A 26,459-nucleotide genomic window follows, 5' to 3' on the forward strand; every position below is an offset into this window, starting at 1 on the left:
ATACGAGCATGTATGCTAGATACACATATCTTCAATGCTTTCTGGTATTTTTAACGTCTTTCAGGATTGGCTTTTACTGAGCCACTGGAATTTTTTATAAGGGCATTCACTTCTGCCTAAGCTGATTCATCACCATTTAAAGTTTCCTTCATTTAGCAAAAGGTTGCCCTTACTGTGGTTTGGTGAATTTGTATAGGCATATAAATGGCTTTCTAATGCTTTCCAGACTAGTACAGAAAAAATATCAATGCATTTAAACCTTGGTGCTGGCAAACACATTTGAGAGAACCTTGGACAGCTAGGAAGACAAACAAATGGGTCCTTGATTAAATCAAGCCTAACCTCTCACTTGAAGTTCAGATAACCAAACTCAGCTCTTTTGAACAGTTCATTGGAAAAGTCAGTTATGCTTGAAAGAGTTGAATAAAAAGAGGTAGAGGATGGCCAACAGCAAGATGAATGGATGCAATTAGTGGAATAATGAAGGAGCCATTACAAAGTCTGAAGATCCAAAAAGAAGAACAAAGGTTTACTGGGAACAGTGCATGAATATCCTGCAGTTCTCATTGTGTGTGTTTTATGGATGTGCTGTTAAGCAAACATCTTAAAAAATGTAAATAGAGACACCTTTTTTTACTTGAGGGCTAGATAGCCTTCTGTGGGAAAGCAGTGAACACAAACTTAGTGGGGGTAAACACCGCCCAAAAAGGGGTCTTGGGTAGCAGCCTTATCACCAAGATATTCTCCAGCTGTTGTGTTAGCTGGTTTCTGACTTCAGAAATTAAAATAATTGGGATTTACAGCAACAAAAGGGTATAAAAAGATAAACTGACATGCTTCAGAGTCAGTCAGAAGAGGCTTAAAAGTATTCAGCATGTCGAACATATTAAATATTATAACAATAGAGTTTTTTGTTTTAAAAAAGCTGCGTTGTTATCCTCAACAGAAAACCTGGAGCTACGCAGATACTAGGGTTTAACTCACAACTGTGCCACCAGCCTGGTTTGATCTACAGACTCAGTTGGCTGCATCTGAGAAAAGGAGATCAGGAGTTATCTCATTTCCACTGCAACATCAACATTGTCTGTTGGGTCAAGGAGCCGACATGACTGACAGAGGAATACAAAGAATATAGAGTGTTCCTTAATGTGTTTTAGGGCTCCCAGAACAATCTGCTGCACATGTTGGAGAAGGTATGCTCTAAACTGTGGCCCACCTCGGCCAGCGTGGGTGTTGTGCACACAGAGGTCAGACACTAAAGCAGATGTTTACATGTTATGATATTCTTCTTTTTAAATACCGTGCTGCTTTATGACAGATGTAAAACCTGTGTATTTCAAAAAGTTTCCCTTTTGACTTCAATCCACAGAAACTTATTCTAAAAGGCTTGGGAGTCATCAAAATTGTTTAGGTAACTGAGACACACATGGTTTTGTTCTTTTGGTTGGCATTGGTTTGCACATTTGTTTGTAATTTTGGTAGGACGGCCATTTAAATTCGGAGATCATTGGTTTCCACTGTGGTTTGGTGATGTACCAGAGTTTTAGAAATGGCTTTGTAACCCTTTCCAGACTAAAATACACTATATGAACTAAATACACTACATTATCTAACATACTTTTTATTATTAAGTTGACATTTTAGGCAAACCCATTACTAAAAGTTGCATACAATTATATCCTTATAAAATACATGCTTTCAACTTTGTGTCAGCAGTGGAAGTCCCTTTTCTGTTTCACCATAACTGTCCTTTTGTGCACAAAGAGAGGTCCATGGAGGAGACATGGTTTGACAAGCTGTGGAGAAACTCCAGTGTCCTGCACTACGCCCTGACCTCAACCCTAATGAGAACTTCTGAGATAAACTGGAATGTTAAAAATTCAGGCTCAGATTAACTCAATTGTGATAAAAGATGGCAAAGAAAGTGACTTTTGTTGGGGAATGGATAACAAGAGCTTCATTTACAAAGTCTTGTGTTTCAGTAAAAAGGCCCTTTTTACTAAAACAAGTAATAATCTGCATTTATAGTAAGTATTAGTCTGTAATTGTTTGTGCACTGAAGTAGGTTTTATTCAAGGATGTTACTTTATCTGCCCCTTAATTCTTATCATTATCCCTGTTCCAGCCATTGATTTTTTTTCTGATCAGACCAGAGACTCTCCAGGTGGGCTGACATATGCTTTTTACTTAGCAGTTGGTTTCCATCTTGCCACTACTTCATAAAGTCCTGATATATAAAATGCTGTATAGATGGTTGCCCATCCAATTGGTTTCTCTATCTTTGCACTGGACTAATATTCCAATGGCTGCCCTGGCGATAAGGAATTTGTGGACAGTTTATCAATAAAGAGATGTTTAACATATGTTTAGTAGTAACAACCTGTAAAAATGGACATGCCAGATTGCATGACTAGAACAAGATTTGTATCGAAAATGCATGAAGAATTTGATACAGGAAATGCTTTTACATTGAAAAGAAGTAATCCAACCTGTTGGACTAAAAGCATTTCATTAAAATGATCTTCCTGAGAAAAGCAACTATGCATATTTTCACTGTTAGCAGTTGTACTTTATGTAACTCATATTTCAGAAATTCGATCTGAAGAGTCACAGGGTTGTGAATCTATTTGCAGTTTATTTAAAATACACAAGCTGAACAAGTTCATTACACAAACCAAGAATCTATTCTGCTGTTCTGTCCAAAGACTTAAATTTTTATCTTCCCAGACCAGATAATTATTTTCTCATGATGTTCCTCATTAATACATGCCATGCCAGACTAAGGCCCTTCTTGCCTGAATGCCCAGTTTAGGTAGCTCTCCCAACTTTAGGTAGCTCTCTGATTTAGATTTTGTGTTCAAGCATCATAGCATCAAGAGCACCAGGGTTCTTTTCTGTATTAGCACCCAAGTGGTGGAGTGAACTTCATCTGACTGTTCAAACATCTGAGTCTCTAACTGTCTTCAAAAGACGATTAAACACCCACCTCTGTACTAAGCACTTAGGCTGAGTAATAACAAGCAATTACCTTCTATATCATCTTATAAAAACACAATTGTTCTAACACGGTCTCAGCAGATTGCTTGGACTGTTGTCTACTTAAACTAGAGTAGGAAATGTTTACTGTAGAAGCACTTCTGTAAGTCGCTCTGGGTAAGAGTGTCTGCTAAATGCCGAAAATGAAAATGTAAAACATTTAAATGTGTTATATCATTGCCTTGATCTATGCTTTGCCACAACATGATCAGGAAGATCCACACACAGCTGCTTGAACTGATACAGAGGTTAAACATGGGTCAGGATGTCAGATGTTCATATTCATAATGAATGCATTTGGCCTTTTGTGTATATTAAACCATATACTGTATAAAGTAACTATACAAAAACTATCTGACATTCTCCTGCCAGTCTTTCCCCTCCCACCAACACACACCCACAACTTAATCCCAACTTTTTGTTTATTATATTGTCCTTGCTTTCTGTAGTGATGTCCAATCTTTTCCACAAAGGCTTATTGTTGCTGCAGGTTTTCTATCCAACTAGGCCCACAGGTTAAACCTGGTACAACTTCTTCAGTTAGCTGTCAAATATCTATTCTGTTGTATCAGCTAAACATTTCTCTTCATATGGAAACCAGTGGTTATCCCATTTAGCAATAATTTAGTAATGAACTAAAATTGTTTGAAATGAAATCAGCAAGTGAGCACATTTATGGAAATCATTACCACAAAGCATTTACAACTAGCTTGTAACTTCCTAACACACAGTCTGCAATTAATAAAAAATGAACAATGAAAATGTGTTTAGTTACAGTAATGGGACAGGTGAGCTTTATCAGGTGTTATTAATGTTTAGTTTCTCCACTAGATGATGCTGAATAAACAGTCTTCTACTGCATTCTTCAGAGCTTTTATAAAACAACTACAAGTATCATTTGTAAGAACTGGATAAAGCAACTTTATAACATGTCCTTATCTACCTGCACTAATCATTCCCTTTTATAGTCGTCTTACTGCTGCTTGATGACTTTTATTAGCTTATATTCTAATACATGTTTTTTTATCATGGCACCAGCTACAGTGCAGTAGGAAAGTATTTTTCTTGTTTCTGATTACATTTAGGCATCAAGGAGTATGGGTGTCCTTTATGTCCAGTTCCTCTTACAGTTTCTTCTTAATTTTGGGATATTTTCCTTGCCACAGTTGCCCTAGGCTTGCTCAGGGGTTTTTGGACCTGGACTCAATCAAATTAATTTGAGTTCATGAAAACATATGCAACTCTTTTACTTTCCTAGTATGAATTCTAATGTAACACAGTTAGAGATTGGGACAGAAAGTTGAGATTCCAAATTGCTGTAATACACTGTGCAAGATAGAAAAGTAAAACTTGAACTTTCTGATATGCTACATATGAAAACTAATGACAGTTGATATATGCTTCTTTAGGTGGTAACAGAAAGTTAACTAGGATGTGTTAACAACTGTTTTGTAACACAAAGAGAAAGGTTAACTGAATCTGTTTGAGCAAAGCTTTACTGGCCCATTAGTAAACACAACTTTCCAAATATCCTCAGCTAAGGAGCATGTGGTAATTTCAATTTCTTGACAAACAGGTTCCTAAAATTTTATTTAGTCAGGGCGTAGTCCATAATGGGCTCACTTGCTGTCTGTGTTGATGTATTAACAGTTAAGTAACAAACACATTTAGAGCTAATATTTGAAATGAAGAACCTGCAAAGTAAATACTAAGTCAGGTAGGATCTTTTTCTATTCATGAGCCACCCACAGAGTTGCCAACCTTGTAGATTGGCTTAAGGACTTCAATAACCTACATACATATATGTCTGTGGCACCAGGATGCACAGTAGGACGATCCACCTTACCACTTATAAGCCTGCTGGTACTTCCCTTGTATTAGATACCACAGGACTGCTTCAGATGTCTCATGGAGTCCATGTCTCAGTGCATTAGAGCTGCTTTGAAAAAATATTAGGCAGCTAGTCCTAAAGTTTTAGCTCAAAAGTATACATATACACGCACTTAATTGGTTTAACTGAGTGATAGACAAATTACTGCAGAGAACGTCTAGTTTCTTATAATAATGTTTTGTTTATGTAGCTCCGTCTTACTTCAAAGACCGGTTTACTTTAATGTTATAACACAAAACTATGTGGGATCTTCAAAAAGTTTCTAAGATCGTGTCTAAGAGCCTGATAGAGAGCTTATAGTCCGGATTTAGGGCCATCTGATTTCCACCTTTTGGGATCACTCAAAGAAGCTTTAAGGGGAAGAAGATTTTCATGTGATGATGAAAGCAGCGCTGCTTCAGTGGCTATGCGCTCAACCAAAAACATTTTTTGCTGATGGCATTAAAAAGTTGGTATGACACTGGAAAAAAAGGCATCAAAAGGTGATTATGTAGAAAAGTGATGTTATTTGTTTTTTTAATTCCTAAAAAATAGAGTTAAAAATGTGAGGGAACATTTTGAAGAACTCTCGTATAAGAATTTAAGCCTAAAACAAACCGTAGTAAACTGATGTTAATAAATGTGACCCCAGACTCAGAGTCCGACATCCTATTCCAAACCCTTTAATAAATTGCTGGTCAACTGGTCACTGGGCCAGCCATGGTTTCTGACCACCATGTCTAGAAGGATCTTGGTGGACCAAAAGGAGTTTTGTCAGTGCAACAAACGTGCAGGCCTTTAAGAACTGATCCACTATGACCAAAATCATGATGTTGCCCTGAGAGGGTGGACGTTTTCTTAATGAACTTACAGGACAAGTCGGACCAAGGGCATGACGGGATGGGCAGGAGGTGCAGTAGACCTGCAAGGCACGTCCTTGGTTCCTTATTGCATGTGGAAACCTGGCAGGCTCCAACATACCCCTGCCTGTCCTTGTCAACTGAAAGCCACCAAAGCATTAGTGCAAAAACTACAGAGTGTGATTGGTCCCAGATACCCTGCAAAAAGAAAAGCATTTCCAAAACAAACCATAATGAGTTAGCAAAAACAATCAATATGAATACAAAGTTGTCCCCACTCTCCTGTTTCAGTTAATACAGCCTTCATTTTTCTAGTAGAGCTTTTAACAAGATTTTGGAGTGTGTCTGTGGAAATGTGTACCAAGTGAATCAAAAGAATATATTTAAGGTCAGGCACTGATGTTGAACAATAAGCCTGGTTTGCATTTGAGTGTTGAATTAATCTCAAAGGAATTCAGTGGGTTTGAGGTATAAGCTTAGTCCAGGTCACTGCAGCTCCATCACACAAAACATGTCAAACCATGTCTTTACAGACCCTGCCTTATACACATGAGCACAGTCATGCTGGAACAATAAAGGGTGTTTTCTTAAACTGCCGCCACAAATCTAAAAGCATATCATTTATTTTATTTGATTGTGTTTTTACACTTTTTAGAAATGGGTGTGACTGAAACACCTGAACTTAATAATTTAGATGGGTGTCTACATACTGTACGTTTGGCCAAATACTCTGTTCTTTTTTTTTACTTATACAGATTATTTTACCACCAATGATTCACTCTACATAATCCATCTTCTCAATGACAAAAGATGTAAAAGATGAAACAGAATGATGGGTGTATATCACACAAAGTTCTTATTCCAGTCATTATGATTGAAAAGCATGCAACACCCAAAGCCAATTATGGAGGATGCATAACAATTGTTTTAAGTGTCACTATTCTTTTCACTTCAGGTGTGAGAGTCCATCGTATACATGCCAAGTATATTGTATTTCAACATGGAACAATAGATCCTTTTACTCTCTGTAGCACTCCCACTGCTGCAATTCAACAACAAATAAACTCAGAGGTGTGACTGAATAGTTTTGGTCAACTATTTCCTGTCACCCGCAGACTACAACCATATCTGAAACATTGTGTCAAGTGGTATTTAATTAATGTTGTAAAATTAACAATAATAGTGGTTTGCTAATAGTCTATAATATAAAATATTACTTTACTAATCTATATCCAAGTAATCAAATTTAGTTATGTTGTTTGGTAATAAACAGGCCACACTATTGTCTATTAGAGTGGCTTTTCAAATAGCAGCCATTTTTTATCTGGATTTGTACATCAAATAACTGATCTTTTAAGTCATACACAATCTGCCTAAATACAGCCCCAAATCAGAAAAGTTGGGACAGTATGGAAAATAAAATACAAAATACTGATTTGTTTGGCCACAATATGTTTCCACTGTGTGATGGTCAATCCCAGATGACTCCAGTCCAAAAAAACTTGATGCTGCTTCTGGACATGGTTATGTAATGTTATAGGTGACATTTGCAAATGTAATTCTGTATTGTGGTACTTTACAAAGATTTGCCAAAGTAATTAATTGCCTGTGTGGTTATATCAGCTGTTGATGAATGAGTTCTCGATGCCGTCTGAGGGATCGGGATCACTAGTGTTTAGGTTAGGCTTGCACCCTTGCCCTTTATGTGGCCACCTGAAGACACTGGACAGCAATAAACTCTGAACCCATCTCAGGACAACAGGGCAGAAGGTTGCTGGTTCAAGCCACGTCACTACAAGGTTACTGCTGTTGGTTAACCCTAAATTCCTCTCAGAATGTGTACTGTAAGTCGCTTTGGATAAAGGCACCTGCTTAATGCCGAAAATCTAAATGTAAAAATCATACAGTGCTTCAATCACTTACTTACACTTAGGAGCTAAAAACAGCAGTCAATGCACTTCCACCTTTCAAATTTAAGGTACTGAAATGTACCTCTGTACTTTCAAGACTACATCCTTTGTACATTTACTTTGTAAAATTTTAATAAGCCTAGCACATTGGGTTTGTACATATACAAACATTATACAAGATGCCCCTTAAATGACTTAATAGTTCTTTTCTATGGTAAAAATATACACGAATGTGCAAATGATATACCATTGACAGTACCACCCCAGTATGAATACAATCAAGTAATATTTATAAGAGTTTGCTGGTTACTGTTCCACTTTCCCGGGATCGAGGTGTTATGTAACAACTACACAACCTGTCGCCTGTTGCCATGTCTAGACTGTAAATGATTAATTCATGTGCTCAATAGAAATTTGTATGTTTAGTTTATCTGATCTAATTTTGTGTGTGTGTGTGTGTGTGTGTGCATGTGTGTTTTAACAACATTTCTGTTTCATTGTATGTTCACACATGCAAACAAATAACCACAATAGCAATATACTTAAAAAAAAAAAAAAAGCTATGAACTTTGATGTCAAAGAAACTCTAATAAATGTTTCCGTACTTTTCAAAATTTGCTGCCCTTTCTATAGTTGTTTCAATTGTTCTCCAGGATGAGGTTATCATTGTCCTGACCTGCCATCAGTTAAAGTTACCTGTTCTGAACTAACCATTACCATAGTTTTTTTGTTGGATATATACCTAAAATTCATAGTTTTGCTTTTGCTTGCTAATGCACCACTTTTTTGATAACATTTAAACAATTGTCTTTTTAGTTTTACATTTTGGACAGTCCCATACACAATGAAATAAAGTACTCTTTACTTCAACTTGACATAAGTATGTGGGATGCCAGGGGACCAATGTCTCAGCTTGAATAGGATAGTAAAGGTTTTCATTGACCAATAATATTGTACAAGTTTTATTCTTGTAATAAAGGATTGCTTTTGAACCTTTACTCATGCCATTTCCCAGTCAGTTTCTTGTATGTCATCTTGAACATCTAGTCTTCATGCTTCTAGCTTATCAACTGTGGACTCCAAATCATCAAAGCTGTAAAGAATATAGAAATCTGAGTCTTTCTCTTTAGTTTTAGAAGTGTGAGATTTCCAAAATGTGATAAAACTGGTTCAGATATCATATGTTTATATTTTGACAATATAAAATGTTTTAATTGCAAATATTAAAAAGACGTGTTTTAGGGACATGCAGTAGTATGTCTGGCACAGTTGTTAAATGTAAGAAGATTGCCACTCATATAAAGGTCCTCTGTTTACTGCACACCTTTGTTTGCCCAGACTTTAAAACCACATCTGCTCTTCCTGCCTTGAAGTATGTCTTGCCTAATATGGGAGAAGCAAGATATGGCTGGAGCTTTTTTAATATACTGATGTACTTTGTACCAGATGTTGTATAAAGTAGTTTTAAGGAAATACTTCTCTGTGGATCTTTTAGGTTCACAGAATTTAGATGCAGCTTTAATGTAAGATTTGGTACCGATGGCTGTTCTATATTTATCTAGGCTGGAAAAGCCTCCACTGAAAAATAATACATTGCAGAATATAACTGCTGCTCAATAATACAATTTCGGATTTGGGAAAAATAGTCCTTCAGTTTTATAAGGCAGGTATAGCAGCCTATGTACCAAACATGCATTTTTCTGTGAATCCTCATAGTTTTGTATTAACATATTAAGTTTGATTTCCCGGCAGACAAAGTTCTACTTGTTTTCATGTTTTTCCTGTTTCATGTTGTTTTCCCCCTGCTCCGTCATGTCCAAAATCATGCAGTCAGGCCAAATGGAGTTGATGAAAATTGCTCTAAGTTTAAGTGTGTGTATGTCTGTGTGTGTGTGTGTGTTTCTGACTTTATCACAGACTGGAGTGAATAATGAAGAACTTTTTTGCTAGTTATAACTTTTAGTTCAATTTAATTATGTGTATGTATGACTTGTTTAAATCCTATTCATTCAAATTATTCTGCAGGCCACCCATGGAGGATGGGAGTCCCTGCTGAGTCTGGTTTCTCTCAAGGTTTCTTACTGTTTTTCCTTGCCACTGCCGCCCTCGGCTTGCTCAATAGGGGTTTTTGGTCCATCTGTCTGGATTCTGTAAAGTTGCTTTGAGACAATGTCAATTGTAAAAAGTGCTATACAAATAAACTTGACCTGACTTGAATTTGCCTTTTTGCTCTGTGATGGACCGGCGACGGGGTGTTTCCTGTTTCCTACCTTTGCCCTATGGATTGGATTCACCTACAAGGATAAAGTGGCGATAAAACAGACAATTAATGAATTAATATTTTGAATTGACTAATAGTCATGCAAGGATGCCTTCATGTCTTACTGGTTTACATATTGTTTCCCAGTCTATAGTTCTCAACTGTAGAGCTTGTTTCAGTCTCAGAGACCGGATATTTTTCATAAAGCAGTTTCTTCAATAATACTTGAAGGGATTGTAAATGAATTTTTATCTAATCATTGCATCATGTAACAAAACAGTATTAATCCAACATATTGTAATACTTTTTGTATTATACTTGTAATTACTTAGTCTATATTAAATGATTCACTTTTCTTAATCAGTCTGACCTTGCATGAAAGCAATGTGAAATAGGAGAGAGAATGATGGCTAAGCTCCGCTTTCCGGCATTAGGAGGCAAAGGCATGCAGCAACAAGAGGTAATCGTGAAGAGTTCAGGCACATAATCCTTGTTGCATTACTGGTTTGGAATGATAAATTAATGAGTCATTTACTACAAGAAACGTTGTCTCATTCTTACCATCATTTACTGACCAACAGTTTAGCAGTTTATATTTTTAAAACTTCAACTATATTTTACTTCTCCTATATTTTAATTTGTGATGGCAGGGCTTACATTTATTTTTGTAGTTGGCCAGCAACTTTAACTGGTTGTTTTCCAGTGTAGTATCCAGTAAGCATTTATAGATTATTTGCTGTAAACCTTGTGGAAACAGTTTGGAGAAGGCAGTTTTCTGTTCCTGTTCCATTCCAGTAATGTTTATAAGACATGGTTTGACAAGTTTGGTTTAAAGCGGCCTTCACAGTGGCCCCTCTACCTGCTACTAATCTTGTAATCTGGCCATTATTTTTAACTGCTCCGGATAGGCAAGAAAAGTTACTGAAGATAAATGACTGACCATTAAGACTTAACATAAACACTTTTGTGTTTATTTTCTGTGATCTGTTAATCACATTTTTTAGCTGTGACAGCAGTCTGAGTAACCTGATTAGTAACAACTGTTTAAATATTGTAGGAAATATTGTATTTGTTGATTAACAGGTTTTTGTATATGCAAAGAATTCAGTAAGAATTCAGAACCCTTGACTTTTTGCTTGTTACTTGTTGTGGATTTAATTTTGACAGAATATAATTGTACTCAATTGTACTCAATTTGCACTTAATTCTCTATAATAAAGGCCTACAATTTACACTCCATTACCACGACAAACACAAAGTCATGAAGTTAAAGAAGCTGTCTGTGGATCTCTGTGGTCAGATTGTGTCAGGAAATAGATAATAGCAAATAGATGAAGCTTGGTACAACTTTAAACCTTCTAACAGTTGTCCATCTGGCCAAACTGTGCATTCAGGGAAGAAGGGCCTTGGTCAGGGAGTAAGAAACCAACAGTCACGCTAAAAGAGCTTCTTAAGTCATGTGCACTGATGCCTTCATGGCAGAGTGGTGGGATGGAAACTGTTGACTAAAAGACATGTGTCCAGTTGGGGTTTGTTAAATGTAACAAGGATAGAGACACTGGTAAGAACTGAGGAATGGATGAAAGCAACCAAATATAGAAACATGCTTCACAAAAACTTTCTCTAGAGTGAGCTTTAACTCAGACTGGCTTGACAGTTCACTTTTCAGCAGCCAAAACAAAACTGGAGTGGCTTTGGCACAGATGTGTGAATGTACTTGAGTGACTCAGTCAAACCTTATTAAACGGTCTGAATACCTTTTTCAATAAGACATTTTAGTTTTTGATGTTTAATAAATATTTTTAAAAATCTGAATCTTTTTACTCTGTCAGTATTGGTTATTGGGTGTAGATTGATGTTTAAAAATGGCAATTATGCACCTTTATATCCATTCAAATGTCAAGGGGTCTAAATATTTTCGAATGCAATGTAATCTGAAACTGATTTCAGTTAGTGTTGACATTAAACTGTGACAAATTGTTACATGAAAATGAAAACTAAATATGAGATGTAAAAACTTGTAGAACCATGTAACATCTCTATATTTTTCTCAGTGGTATTTAACAGGTTCCAAATACCCAGGCTAAACTGGAAATTTTGACACTGGGCTGGTGTTGAGTGGGATGTTTGCCAGCTGGAGAACAATATCGTCCTTCTTCTGGGCTGAACTCATACCTCAGTGTACCTTTCACAACGGAGGATAACCGAATGACAGCATGCAGGTGCGGTGGCACGATCGAGTCAGCAAACGCCTCACAGCATGGGAACTCAGTAACATCTGGCTGCAGGCCAACCTTTCATGGTTCAGTACAGGTTAGGATGCTGGCTACAAGCTCAAAGGCTGGAATCTTACACATCCGGCCACGAACAATAGAACCACTCAAAAGAGAAGGAGGTCATTTATTTTGTGCGTTGTTTGGTTGCTATAACACTGTAGAGGATAGTTACACGGGCAAGTGGGCATGTGAGGACAGTGTGAAGTTACATGAGTATAGCATGAAACTATGCAGGTGAACATAACAAGAAAACAGTTGTGATAACCGTCTCTTTATAATCTGGGTTAAGCCAGAATTTAGCCACCACCCCTTCCAAGAGAACAGGCTGTGTTTAAAAAGCAAAAAGTAAAGAACAAAAGTCAGGAAATGCAGGGAACTGCCAAAATTCCTTTCCAGTGCATGTTGTTATTACTTAAAAAATTTTAGTAGCTTGATTAATTATTTGTACATTTATTTATGTTTAGTGACTACATAATCCTAATAAAGAACAAGAATGTACTGTATATATACAGGAACAATACTGAATAGCCAGTTCAACTATTGTAATGGTTGTGATAAAAGATGTGATAAAACCAGGGTTGGTATAAAGGACTTCACAAAGAAAAAATGAAACCAGAACTTCTATTCCCATACCAGTGCCTAATCATACAAGTGTTCTTTTGACTGAATTAAAAGGGCAAACATTTTCTCAGAAGCACTCTGAGAGGTCTTTTCCAAAAAAAATGGAGACTGTTATGGCATAAACAACTTCATACTTATGCCCATTGTTTTAAATAGGATGTCCAAAATAATCATGATTAGGTGTCCATGTGACTGACCTAGTCAGTGGGTGCAGGGCAGAAATACAGCCTGGACGGAGTGCTAATCCATAACTTACTTGATCAGCCACTTTACCTACTGGCATATTCTGAGAGGTGAAAGGAGGAAAAATCCACATGGAAAAAACATATGAGACTAAATACAGCCAGTGACCAATGACAGGGTTTGAACCCAGTTTGTTAGGACCCTTGTCTCAGCACCTACTCATCAACCACAAGTAGTAATGTTTGATTAAATATTCCCAGGCAAAGTACTGCTGTAGTTTTTCAGGCCCGAGGGTGTGGTCAGTCTGACTCACTGTAATCAGTGCTGTTTTGCTCCAATGCCTGCATGGGCCTGCTCATTGTAACATGTAGAGTAACTCTCTGCACACTCTTTCACACTAGCACCTGCTTCTAAGAAAGTGTTATCAGTGCCCTCGCCCATCATCAGAGCACATATTCGTACCGGGGGAAAAGCAAAGAGAGGTGGAGTGCTGTTTATACTATGAATCATGGCTGAGTCTCAGCTTAACACACTAATGCAGCATAGACAAAGCTAGAATTAAGCTCAACTAGGAGATTAGTGAAGTTTTAGCTAAAAGTACACCCAGATTATATTTTCAACGTGTCCTTTGCTACAGCTTGCAAATCTGTTATTTCAGGTTTGGTGATTCACTTAAAAGCAGTACTGCACCAGTTTCGATGAACATTTTTTATAGACTACAAAGATTTTCGTTAAAGTAACTCATGCATTTTTTTCAAGAGCATAGGGGGATTTTTCCTCTTGTTTAGATTTGTACTGTGTTCTCTGTTCCAGTGTTGGGAAGTGGCCTGTGCAAGCAAGATGTGTGTTGTGTGTCTGGTGGGAGGAATGTGAGATCATCGCTGTGCTAAAGCCAACCCTCTCCCTCTTTCCTTGCCCGGTCACATCTGGAACTGGTGAACAATAGAAAAAGGGAGGAAAAAATACCAAATGCAGAGATAGTACCCTACAAAACATGGTTCTAAACTAAACGCAAAGAATGTTAAACAAGACTTGTTCAGGAATTTTTCATCATTTTACCTAACCTTACCCTTGGTTTGCAAGGTTTGTTTTTGTCTTCTGAATCAAAGTGAGCACAGTCTAAGTTCATGTTCAATCACAGTCATCCAATGATGTGGCAATGTGGTTTAAAAAAACTGTTGCTCTTCTTGTAAACAACAGGCTAAATATATTTCTTATATATGTGTATAATTCTGACAGTAATGGTTAGAAGATAAATAGCAGATGTTTTTTCCAAATGTAGTTAAGTTGTAAGCTTTTTTACAATAAAGTCTGCCAGGTTTTCATTTGTGAGCACTTAAGACTATGGTGGAGTAAAGGGCTTTTTGTGCATAACTTTAACCTGACCATGCGAGAACTTCAGCCAGCCAGGCTGAGACTTATGAGACACTTACTCCAACCACATATTTTTCAATTAACAATTTTGTTCTCCATGTACGTCTACTTTATTTACTAAACTATACAGTATTAAATATTAGCCAGTACCTGTAAGTTGATAAACTGTTTGTGTTTTTACACAACCTATTCACTCACTCGCTCACTTTCTTAACCGCTTATCCAATTAGGGTTGCAGGGAGGTGCTGGAGCCTATCCCAGCTTTTCAATGGCGAAGGCACACAGTAACACCCTGGACAGGGTGCCAGTCCATCGCAGGGCAGACACACATACACACACACTCATTCATCTATAGGGCAATCCAGTGACTCTGAATACCCTGACTGCATGTTTTTGGACTGTGGGAGGAAACCGGAGCTCCCGAAGGAAACCCACTCAGACACAGGGAGAACATACAAATTCTGCACAAAAAGGACCCTGACCGCCCCACCGGGGGATTGAACCCAGGACCTTCTTGCTGTGAGGCGACAGTGCTACCCACCGAGCCACTGTGATGCCCTACAACCTATTCAGAGATCTGAATTTGTGTAATTTATTGCTCTCCGCTAGACGAGATACAGTGTTTAGTCAGACTTTTTTTGTGCAATCATGCTATTTTCAGTATGTTTTGAAAGAGCTGGCACTAAATCAGCACTAAAGCAGATGAACTGAGAAAGTCTTATCATATAAAAATTCATGCGTGGTACAATACTCGGTACATTTAATTTGTAATGTATTAGTTCCTGTTAGACAAGATTGTTATATAATGCATGTATCTCTTTACTAGTCAAAAAAAGAATTTAAACTAAGAAGAACAAAGTTTATGAATGTAACATTTATTTAATATTTATTTAATACTATCATTTAAACTTCTTTAGTTTTACCAACCAGAAAGTGATAAAATCTTAGCAGGTGCAACCATACATTATTAAAAATGATATTACAATAATATGTCATTTTAAATTCAAATGTTTTACCAATGCTTTATTTGGGCAAAGTAACAGTGGGTCTGGCTTAGCTGGAAACACTGGGAACAATGCATTAACACACCCCACACAGAACTCTTGGCCATCATGTACTTCAATGTAAACCATCATACTCCAAGACCACATGGGCAATGCAGACTCATCCAGCCTAACCATGACTCAAAAATTACTTTTGTTTGTTAACAGAATATATTTAAAATATCTACAACTGTAGCCTGGTTTATGTTACAGGACCCCAAACTGAAGTAAACAGTTGTGGCACATGACAGTTAAGCAAATCAGAATTTAAATCCAAAGTTTTTAATATTTGATACTTTGAAAGCTGTGTGCAGACATGATGTGAATCATGCCAACTTTTAAATAACATTTTTATTGTTTATTTTATGTTTATATATTATTGGACTGTTGCATAGTTCAGCATTTTTGGACTCTGAAATGCAATATATATATTGTTATATAATATTGCAATATATAGTATGTTATAGAAAGAGTAATTTGTAATATAAGAAAGAGTGTGATCTACATTCACACCTTTCCTTTGAACATTTGGTCACACCCACAGACCAGGACTTGCTGATCATGGCTATTTCAGATAAAGCCTTTAAAGATAAGGTATAATAGTATAATGATAAATGGACCAGGACTTTGACCAGGACTTTGATCTATATCAGCTATAAAAATTGTGTTTAACTGTTACTGGATATGATCAATAATTAGATAAATACATATTAAATGCAATTAGTTTCAAAGCAATGTTTGATTGATTTAATTAGTTTAAAGATAAAATACATCTGCTACAGCACATGTTGGTAATAGTTCTTTTTCTTTAAGTAATAGATGTAACATCTAAGTATGGTTTGGGCATAGCCATGCATTTTGAAAACCTGCTCTGCATTTAAGAAAGTGTTTGAGCACAAACAAAACTTATACCAGCTCTGACTGGTGGAAAGTTGGCATGCAAAAACTAAAACTACACACAAAACTTTTCCTGCCTTGAAGTATTGTGCAAAAGCTGGTGGTGTTCAAATTTCACTCCCTCTTCTGTAATCTCAGCTCTAAGGACACACAAATTCCAATGCTGTTTCCTCACTGGTGAGGCCAGTGGTTTCCTCCCTCCCCTTCACTCAATCACACACACACACACACACACAAACTGCAGGACCCGCCCCAGGGCTTGGACTATATGAACGGACAGAGCTGGGTAGAGCGGATCACTCCAGGAGACTCCTGTTCAGGGTAGCTTCATCTTTCCTGACACTTCTTTTGCTCGTTTTTGCAGCCGTTCATCTTCCAACATGGCCAACTTTACTCAGCGCACATACAGCAGTGGCCCCATGGGCTACTCTGGAGGCTCCATGATCACCCAACATCGCATAGGCTCAATGTCCTCTGCACCTAAGGCCTTCAGTGTATACGGAGGCTCTGGAGGAAGCACCCGCATCTCCTCATCGATCTCAAGGGGTGTCTCTTCTGGCTTTAGTGGAGGCATGGGTGGAGGCATGGGTGGAGGTGGCTTCAACTTGTCCGCTGCCCTGGACGGTGAGAGCGTGCACATGAATGAAAAAGCCACCATGCAGAATCTGAACGATCGTCTGGCCTCCTACCTGGATAAGGTTCGCTCACTGGAAGCTGCCAATGCTAAACTAGAGATGCAGATCCGTGAGTACTATGAGAAAAAAGGACCCGTCGCCCAGAGAGATTACAGCGCCTACTGGGCCACCATCAACGATCTGAAGGAGAAGGTAAGATTAGCAGTAATTAGAAGCTTCTTCATGTAGGACAATTGTATGCTTTATGCTATAATTACCATGTATTACAGTTGTATACAGTTGTATAACAGTAATTTTCATGAAATCATGAGACTCTGACTCTGAAGACAAACTTTTAAAGAAAAAGATAATGCGAAAAGACTTAAGGTTAATTTAAAAAGCATTTCATCTGCTCTGCATAATTACATGCAATTGTTTCTAATTTAGATCAAAAATGCCACAATTGGCAATGCCAACATCCTCCTGCAGATCGACAACTCAAAGTTGGCTGCTGATGACTTCAGAACAAAGTAAGTTGTGTTTAAAGGGATACAGCCACCTTTGGCAGTAGTACCAGATTGGGAGATTTAACTGTTATTCATCTTCACTATTGATCAGATTCGAGCACGAGTTGATGATGAGGCAGTCTGTGGAGGCTGACATTGCCAACTTGCGACGCCTGCTTGACCAGACCACCCTGACCAAGGCTGACCTGGAGATGCAGATCGAAGGTCTCCAGGATGAGTTGGCCTACCTTAGGAAGAACCACCAAGAGGTTGGTAATCATTACTGTGACCTAACACACCTGCAACATACTAAGCCACATTTGTGACTTTATACAAAAGCAGAATTCTTATTGTCATCTTGTATTCTCGGCTCCACATTTGGTTGCAGACCATTGCAATCTTACTTACAAAAATGCAGTACAAATAAACCAAACGTCATTTTTTTGTATCATTGTAGGAACTGGCAGCTCTGAGATCTCAGCTGAGCGGTACAGTTAACGTTGAGGTAGACGCTGCTCCACAGCAAGACCTGAACAAGGTTATGGAGGAGATCCGCGCTCAGTACGAGGCCATCACTGATAAGCACCGCAGAGATCAAGAGACTTGGTTCAACGACAAGGTAAGAGTGGTTTTATCAGTTTAACTGGTTTTATTAGCTAAATCTGCCATCAAGTGTGACATAATCCCATTTTACTTGACGTTACTATATTTACTACCTTCTAAATTCACACACATAATTGTCTATTTAGCGGCACAATCAATTAACATTAGAATTTGTGTAAAAACAGTTTGCTTAAATATGTTTGCAAATGTCTTTCAGTCGGCAGCACTGAACAAGGAGGTGACCATCAGCACAGAGACCATTCAGACCTCCAAGACAGAGATCACAGACTTAAGACGCACCCTGCAGGGTCTGGAAATCGAACTCCAATCACAGATAAGCATGGTGAGACCAAGTTGAGATCAAAGGGTGAAAAAGATTGTAGGAGACAGTGAAAACAGGAAGATGAAAGAGGGGAGGATTATGAAAATACTGGCATTAAAAAAATGTTACCCAGAGGTCAAAGTGTGCTCAGAAAAAAAGGGTAGAGGGAAGGATGAAGAAATGAATGGGAGGAGGCTGACCAAAACAAGGCATATTGTTGAGGAAGGGTGCCAAGAATTTCAATATCCCTGAGAAAGGAATGTTGAGGAGACATTTACAAAAAAGGCAGATAAAAGTGCAGGAGGCATCTGACACTTTGGTGTAGACTTTCACCTCCTTAGTGTAACTGCATAGAGTTTAAAACTGAGTTTTAAAAGTAGTCTGTGATTAATATGTTAATTTCTTGGCTTCTGGATATAGGCTATATAGTAGGCTTAGTGGGACAAACGTTTTAAGCAATCGTTTTATTGTAAGCAGATTTTCTTGGGTTGGTGGGGGGGGGGTTTGCAGGATGATACCCCAGTTAGGCTCATAAAAATAAGAATTGGGCATTGTAAAAGGTTTCTGTCTGTTTGAGCACAAGCAGGATTTCTGTTTAGTGTCAAGGAAACTAAAAACTGTTAAACAGTGCCCTGTTGTTTTCCTAATCTCTCTGTCATACAGAAAGCGGCACTAGAACACACGCTAGCTGAAACAGAGGGCCGCTACAGTGCTATGCTGCAAGGTTTCCAGAACCAGATCAACATGCTCGAGAACGAGTTGGCTCAGGTCCGAGCCAGCATCGAGCAGCAGGGTCGTGACTACACTATGCTGCTGGATATCAAGAGCCGTCTCGAGCAGGAGATTGCCACCTACAGAAGCCTCCTGGAGAAGGAGGAGACCAGGTAAGGATAGTTGCATGCACTTATCATATTTTAAATGGTCAACAGTTCGAACCGTTGACTTTTGTATTATGACTTAGTCTAAAATACTTCTTTTCTCTTTCCTACTTAGGAATCCTGGCGTAACACAGGTCACAACGACCTCCACCACAGTGCGCACCAGCTAAACAGAGCAGGCTACTTTCTGAGACACACACCCCAACACATTGTTTTCAATAGTCACTACTGATTTTATAAAGGTCAGTAGTTGTTTAGGATAATCAAAAACACCAGGAAGGATATGTAATTGGTAAAGACCTTAGTGCATTTTCTCATTGTTGTGTGTAAGTGAAACCTGTCTCTGAAAATAAAATTGCTGGCAAAACTACCTCTGTTCTGGTCTGGTTGTTTTAAATTGCACTATTAAATGTATTTAATTTTGATACAAACACAAAAAAGTTGTATTAAAAATTGTGAAAAACATTTCTAAACCCGAAATCTCTCCCTTGTAGAAAAACTACTAAACTTCTATATAAATATAATAAATTACTTAATAGTTTTTTTTATTTCATACTTAAAATTTCACCTTTTCCTGATATTGAACAGAAGGGTTTATGTATCTTTTTCAGCCAGGAGTATTAATGATTATACAGATTGTTCAATAAAAGTGAAAAGTATTTAATGATTTTTCTGCTATTATGTCTTAGTTAAAGATCAACACATATTTCTAAACACACAATCCACATCTTTGTGTTACTGAATGTACAGGTATATGATCATTAGTATTTAATGACTAGTGAACCTTTTATGCAGTGCTAATATTTGTGAATGTTTCCCATAGCTGCAGGTTAAATGTGCACAATGATAAGAAGAAATATTTGACAACTTTGGGACTGTTTGCTTAAACAGTTCTTCTAAGGTCATGCCACAACAGAATAGGCTTAAGGTGTGGAACCTGACTTGGCCATTGCCACCAAACATTTATTCAGTTTTTATTTGATTGTGTTTTAATTTTATTGTTATATCAGCCAATAGATTCAGGTAGCAAATCTCTATACTAAAATTTCCTGACACAATTTAAAATGAATTCCCTATAAAACTCTAAGCTATCTAACCTTACAACTGCTTTGAACAAAGATTTTTAATTAGTTTTTTAGTTTTTTACCTTTGGTACATTGTGCTAGTGTGGTCTGTGCAAGACAATACAATCAATACTAATTTATTATCAATTTATTAGATCATGACTTATAATCATAATAAATAATAAATATAATAGAAGATCAGTGTTGCAGATCTCACCTTTTTCTGGAGGTTTTTAAACTGATAGCAGCAAAGTAGATACATTTTGGCTAACAATGCTTTGTTTGGAGTCTGGGAACTTCCAGCATAAAAATGCTGTTATTATCATATATGCATATACTTGTGTGCAGTAAAAATAAAAATTATGTTCTTTGAACATTGCTTTAGCTTGTGGTCAGAGCACAGGTTCAGCCATTATTTTGAGTAACTTTACAAAAGTCTGGCCCAACAGTGGACTGAAACTCTCAACCTTCCAACCTCCCAATGAGTTATACACCAGTAGTAACAAACTAAATTGAATTTTGTGGCTAAATAAATTATTTATAGGCAAGTACACTTGTTTGTGTGATATTATTAGATACATTATGATTCTAAGTTGTGATTTTTATTTATTTTATTTGATTTTGTTAATATTAATTGAATTAATCCTAATGTCCTTTACACTGCCCAAGGTGAATGGGTACATCCCAAGGTTTCGTCCTTATGCTATTTAGGGAGATTTTCCTTGCACTGTTGCCATAGGTTTGCTCATTAGGGGTTTCAGTCTTGCATTTTGTTAAGGTTGCTTAGAGACAATGTTTATTGTAAACAATGCTATAAAAAACATTTGACTTTGCCTGTTTCTGTATTATTATGACATTAATAAAGATCAGACAATTTAATGCAGGAATCTAGACTACTAAAAGGGTTAACAAACCATTTCTTGCAAAACCCTGTTGAGACAAATTCACTGAACTCCACTGAACTGTCACTTAAACTCTCTTTGGTGTTCACTGTAGTGTCGAAGCCCCAAAGTCCAAAAAGGGAAAATTGGCCTGTTGCACAGCCATTGTGTTAGTCAGGAATTGGGCTGAAACATTCCAAGTTGTTCTGGTTCGTTATATCGTTTACAACATATTTAATCTGACCGTTACGGTACACTCCTACAGCTCTCTTTCCACAGCCCACTGACTGTTGCTATGAGACAGGGTCATCACAAAAACACGGAGTTAAAAAGCAAAGTTTATGCTGTGTAAAGAATCTGGAGTTTTTTCACCCTCTCTTATCAGCAGTGCTCTTTGCTCTTTCACTTAGCAAAATGGAAAAAGGAAGTGTAAGCCCCAAAATGGTTGAACAATGCAAAGGAAGTCAGCGAGAGAGAGAAAACAAAAAGAAAACATGTTTTTGAATAGACCATTATTAATAGTGTCTTAACTGATTTTTAGAATGATAGCCTTGAGATTGTTTGTTGTTAGAGGTATATAGTGTGCTATTAAAAATTCACATGATTGTCCTCTTTTCACACAAATGCACAGCCAGAAGAGTCCCGCTAATAATAACAACAATATTTTTGCTACATCCAAAGCTATTTCTGTTGGCTCCAGGGAGCATGGGAACAAAATCTTTCCACCCAGGTCAATCAGCTCATGCAGCAACATATCCAACCTTTCTACAGTCATTCATCCCTTTACAGCATAATTACCTGTTAATAAACCATTTCTGACCATGTTAAATTACAATAAATGGGTAACAGAATAGATAAGATAACATAAAATAATTTTGGAAGATAAGGGAGTTAAGGGAATACTCAAACACACAGACAATCAACACACAACAGGGTAGAAAATGCCACATTACTTCCAGCAATGGCCAATGAAAGAGCAACCATCAATTTAATTACATTTAAATTATATTTAGACCTGGTTGACTTTTTAAGTAAGCAAATTTTAGCCCTAATTAAGGTAGTTATACTGTAATAATTTAGTACATAAAATATTTTAGTAAATACTTTAATATTTGTAATCATTTCTATTTGTTTGTTTTAACTGTACTTGACAGAAATGCTGTTTTTTTTCTATGGTTCAAAATGGAGCATTTAGCTCCAATGCAAATCATAGAGTTTAACTAATCACAATCAAAGCTGCTAATTATTTTTGCATATTTTACTTCAACTATATTATGTCAGTTGTTATCAGCTGGGACACAAAGCACCATTATTCACCGTTGCTGCCTTTACAGAGCTCCTGTATTGTTCTGCTAAAAGATCAAACTAAAATTACATGTAATTTGGCTAGAGGTGCTTAACCTTCTGCATACAACTGTAAATACTAATATGTTCACTAATAATAATGAACCTATATTTAAAGTCCCCTATGTTTCAAGAAAGGGAAACCTTAAAAGACAATATTGAACTAAGCCAAGCCAATGTGCCTGTGCCTGGATCAAGGCTAGAGTAGGTGTGGCTGCACTGTTTACTCAAGGGCAGGGACTCACATTCAGCCTGCATTCTTCCCAGTCAAACCTCTTTGTATCTGTTTCACAATATAACAATAAAATCCGTAAATCAGTAATTCCTGTTAAACTTGGTCTTGACACAGAATATATAGCCCAGTTACTGCTGCAATCAAGTGTGTAACAATATAAAACTGGGTGTACATGTACATGTTTTGCCACCTATAAAGGGTGGTGACTTTAGTCATGTCATTAGTTCCTGTTTAGTATATAATTACTGTTTTCCCAGCTGTACTCTCGCTAGCAGTAGCAAGGAGAAAAGGAAATTATTCCTACAGGTTAATGATCAACTTTACCCTGACTGAGAAACTGATTTGCCTACAGTGCTTCAAACAGGGTTGACAAGTCTTAGATTTTTTAAAGTTTGAATAATTCTGAACGCCATGAACATTACTTGTTACCTTTTGACTAAAAATAAAACTGGAAGAAATGAGGAGAAATGCAACATAAATTACCTATGGATGTTTAAATAGGTTGAGATGGACGTATGCACAAATCCAATCTGGGAAATATTTGCTCATATTCAAGTGATACACCCTGTTAATACTGTTACTGTTTTAAGTTCTTATTTTTACTTTATAAATAATCTGCAGATTGATCAATGTTTCCACAGCATATTCAACATATGCCCAGCTGGAATTCATTCAGTGATTTAACTTTACATTTAGGAGAATAACCTCTTTTGTTGACAGCTCCTCTCTTCCAGAAGTTTGACCTTCTAACTACACTGAATTTAAAATTCAAAACTGATTAAAATGTACTCTTCATCAGTTCTAAATTTGTTTTTTAGCACTGCTTTACTAAACACATTTTTGCAGTGTATGTAGTCATAAATATTTTTCTGCCCAACCCTGGACAAAACAAAATAGTCTGTTCTGTTCAAAAGATGTGACTGGTTTCCACAGAAGGCCCGCATCTGTTGTCTGAACTGACCAAAAATAGATCCCTACATACTTCTCCATACTGGCTATTTTCTTTCTAAATGTCAGGTTAATTTTATTCAGCCAGAAAGGCTGCCTCTCAGCTGAATTTTTACCATTAACAAATTACTTTACTGGGTGCCTCTGGTGGTGTAGCTGTCAAAACAGTCAGACCTTCGAATTCATTATTGAAAATCAGTATAATTATTATCCAAATAGAATAAGTTATTAATTGAAATAACAATTGTCATTTAATTCTGACTTCAATTAATGGTTTTCTCTAGCCCACTTGGTCTTACAACTGCAACTGATATACACCACATAGCCAAAATATTAAAACCACCAACCTAAAACAGCTCTGTCCTGCTGAGTCATGAACTCCACATAACATCTGAAGGTGGCCTGCGGTGTCTGACACCAGGACATTACCAGCAGGTCCTTATACTTATGTTACGATTGGATAGTCCTATGGTGCATCCTTGTGCAATCTCCTTTTTGGGTAGATGTTGCATGGGTGCCTAAGGATCAGTAAACTTTATTTCATTGTTCGGGCTCACTACAACAGACCCAACTTGTTGTATCTGAGAGAGGGAAAGTCGGAAGGGGTTTCTCCACACACCCGCAGCCATATGCAATCCACAAAACTTACACATCAGCCCAACATTTAATATATCCTTGATCGTAACCTGCACAACTGTAACAAAATAGACATTGTTTTGCACGTTTAAGGGGATATTTTGATGTTTTTTTGATAATTAGTGCATATAATTATATATAATTTATAATGTTCAATGCTAATTTGTGCAATCACTGACTTAGTAAGTATGCTAATCTATACAATAACAGTCTAAATATTTATTTATCCTACTCTCCATAAAACTCTTGCATTACATTTTGTTTTAAAATGTGTTCATGTCTTAAAAGACAGCTCCAGCACCAAATTCAGTGACATTTATTTATTATCTTTTTAATATGAGATCTCTGGTGCTTTGAATAGAATATATGGTGCTATAAAAAAAGAAGTGTCCTCTGTTCTGATTGATGCTGCTATTTCTTTACACTTGTCATACTAAATTGATTTAAAAAAATGTTTGCCTACAAAAGCCAAAAATGGACCAGCCCCAAGCTACCTTAGTGAACTCATAAAACCCCATTCTGTACCATGCAACATCTAGGCAACAAGTCTTGCTCGTCTTGATCCTCCACCAAGAACTCGAGGTAGACACGCATCAAGGCTCTTTTCTGTACTGGCACATAAGTGGTGGAACTAACTTCCCCTGTCTGTTCAAATCTGAGTCTCTCACCATCTTCAAAACACGATTAAACACCCACCTCTTTACCAAACACTTAAGCTGAGAAGCACTTACTAACCTTCTAAAAAAACCTTAACTGAAGTAGGTAAATGTTTACTGTGAAAGCACTTCTGTAAGTCGCTTTGAATAAGAGCAACTGCTAAATGCCAAAAATGTAAAATGTAACTGGAAATGTAACTAAAAACACATAGTGCAAAACATTTATTTATGTTTTATTTCTGTGAGATACAAAGATATCTACCAGCCATATTGCTTGTGAAAAATTCATTGCTTTGTTGGTTGCATAATTTACTAATTAACTGGTAAATTATGATAATAATCAGTTCAGCTATTTGAATAGAGACATGATTGCAGCCAGATAGAGTATAAATCTCACTCCTCTTCAACCTTTTCTCCAATTTCTACAGTAACATTATGTCACTATCTGTGGTAATTTTTTAAAATGTTAAGACAAAAAATGTCTGGATAGGGTTGCAAAACCATTTCTAAGACTCTGGAGCTTTACCACACCACAGTAAAAGCAACTACTTCTTCAAAAAGTTTAAAAAATATATTCAGGAAAAAAAACATCTAAAATACTACAGACAACTTTAGCCAAACTAAGAGTAGTGTAAGACCCAATTACACTATAGTGGTTAGGAAAAATTTAATTCATAGAAGGTTAGCAAGAATAAAACCAACTGGAGAAATAGCAGTCTGCCATTTCCAAAAACACTAGATTATCTCAAAACCTGCTGGGATGTCTTATGGACAATTTGTTTTTTTCATTTTTGCAGCAATAAGGATTACATTATGTCTAATAAAGAGCAAATACTGCAATTTACAGTGAGAGCATTGGGGTTGTTAGATGATGCTTTTTTTTAATAAATGCAATGGCAAACGGTGAAATCATGGGCTTAGCATAAACCACCTCAGCTCAAACTGTAAGCTATTCTTCAATACATTACTGTTTATGGTGTAAGTGCATACTTTACAGAATGTTTGCTATGTATTTCGAAGTATTCAGTGCAGTTTCTCAGTGGTAAGAAACAAGAAATATCCATAATTACTAAACGATTTATGAGCTACACAATCAAGAGGACTGATTGCTTAGCTGTAATGTATATATGTGTATTACTGTTTGGATTGGCCAGATCAAATATCAACCAAATATCCAAATATTAATATTGGCGGTGTAATGATCATTCAGCCATGAACAACTTTAGAAGTTGCGTTGTGTTGTTGTATTGTTCAGGCTGCACTGCAGCGCCATCTAGTGCTCAGACTGACAGTTACACCAATTCAGAGTTAAATGTTTAATTCTACATTTTATGCTTTACGTAGGATTACTGATATAACATATTAATACAAATAATTCTAACCATAATGCATATGATTATGTAATTCATTTAATTCATATTTATTTATTATTACATGTTGAA

General features: G+C 36.9%; 1 protein-coding gene across 1 annotated transcript; it reads left to right on the forward strand.

The window, feature by feature from the left end:
• The first annotated feature begins 16,611 nt into the window (after positions 1-16,611).
• LOC134331918 (keratin, type I cytoskeletal 19-like) lies at positions 16,612-19,623 on the forward strand. Its single transcript, XM_063013463.1, has 7 exons — positions 16,612-17,157; positions 17,392-17,474; positions 17,563-17,719; positions 17,908-18,069; positions 18,271-18,396; positions 19,039-19,259; positions 19,369-19,623. The coding sequence occupies exons 1-7, from the start codon at positions 16,711-16,713 to the stop codon at positions 19,421-19,423; spliced, it is 1,251 nt and encodes a 416-aa protein (XP_062869533.1). The 5' UTR covers positions 16,612-16,710; the 3' UTR covers positions 19,424-19,623.
• Positions 19,624-26,459: the final 6,836 nt, after the last annotated feature.

Source organism: Trichomycterus rosablanca, chromosome 17, assembly GCF_030014385.1.
Source record: "Trichomycterus rosablanca isolate fTriRos1 chromosome 17, fTriRos1.hap1, whole genome shotgun sequence".
NCBI classification, from domain to species: Eukaryota; Metazoa; Chordata; class Actinopteri; order Siluriformes; family Trichomycteridae; genus Trichomycterus; species Trichomycterus rosablanca.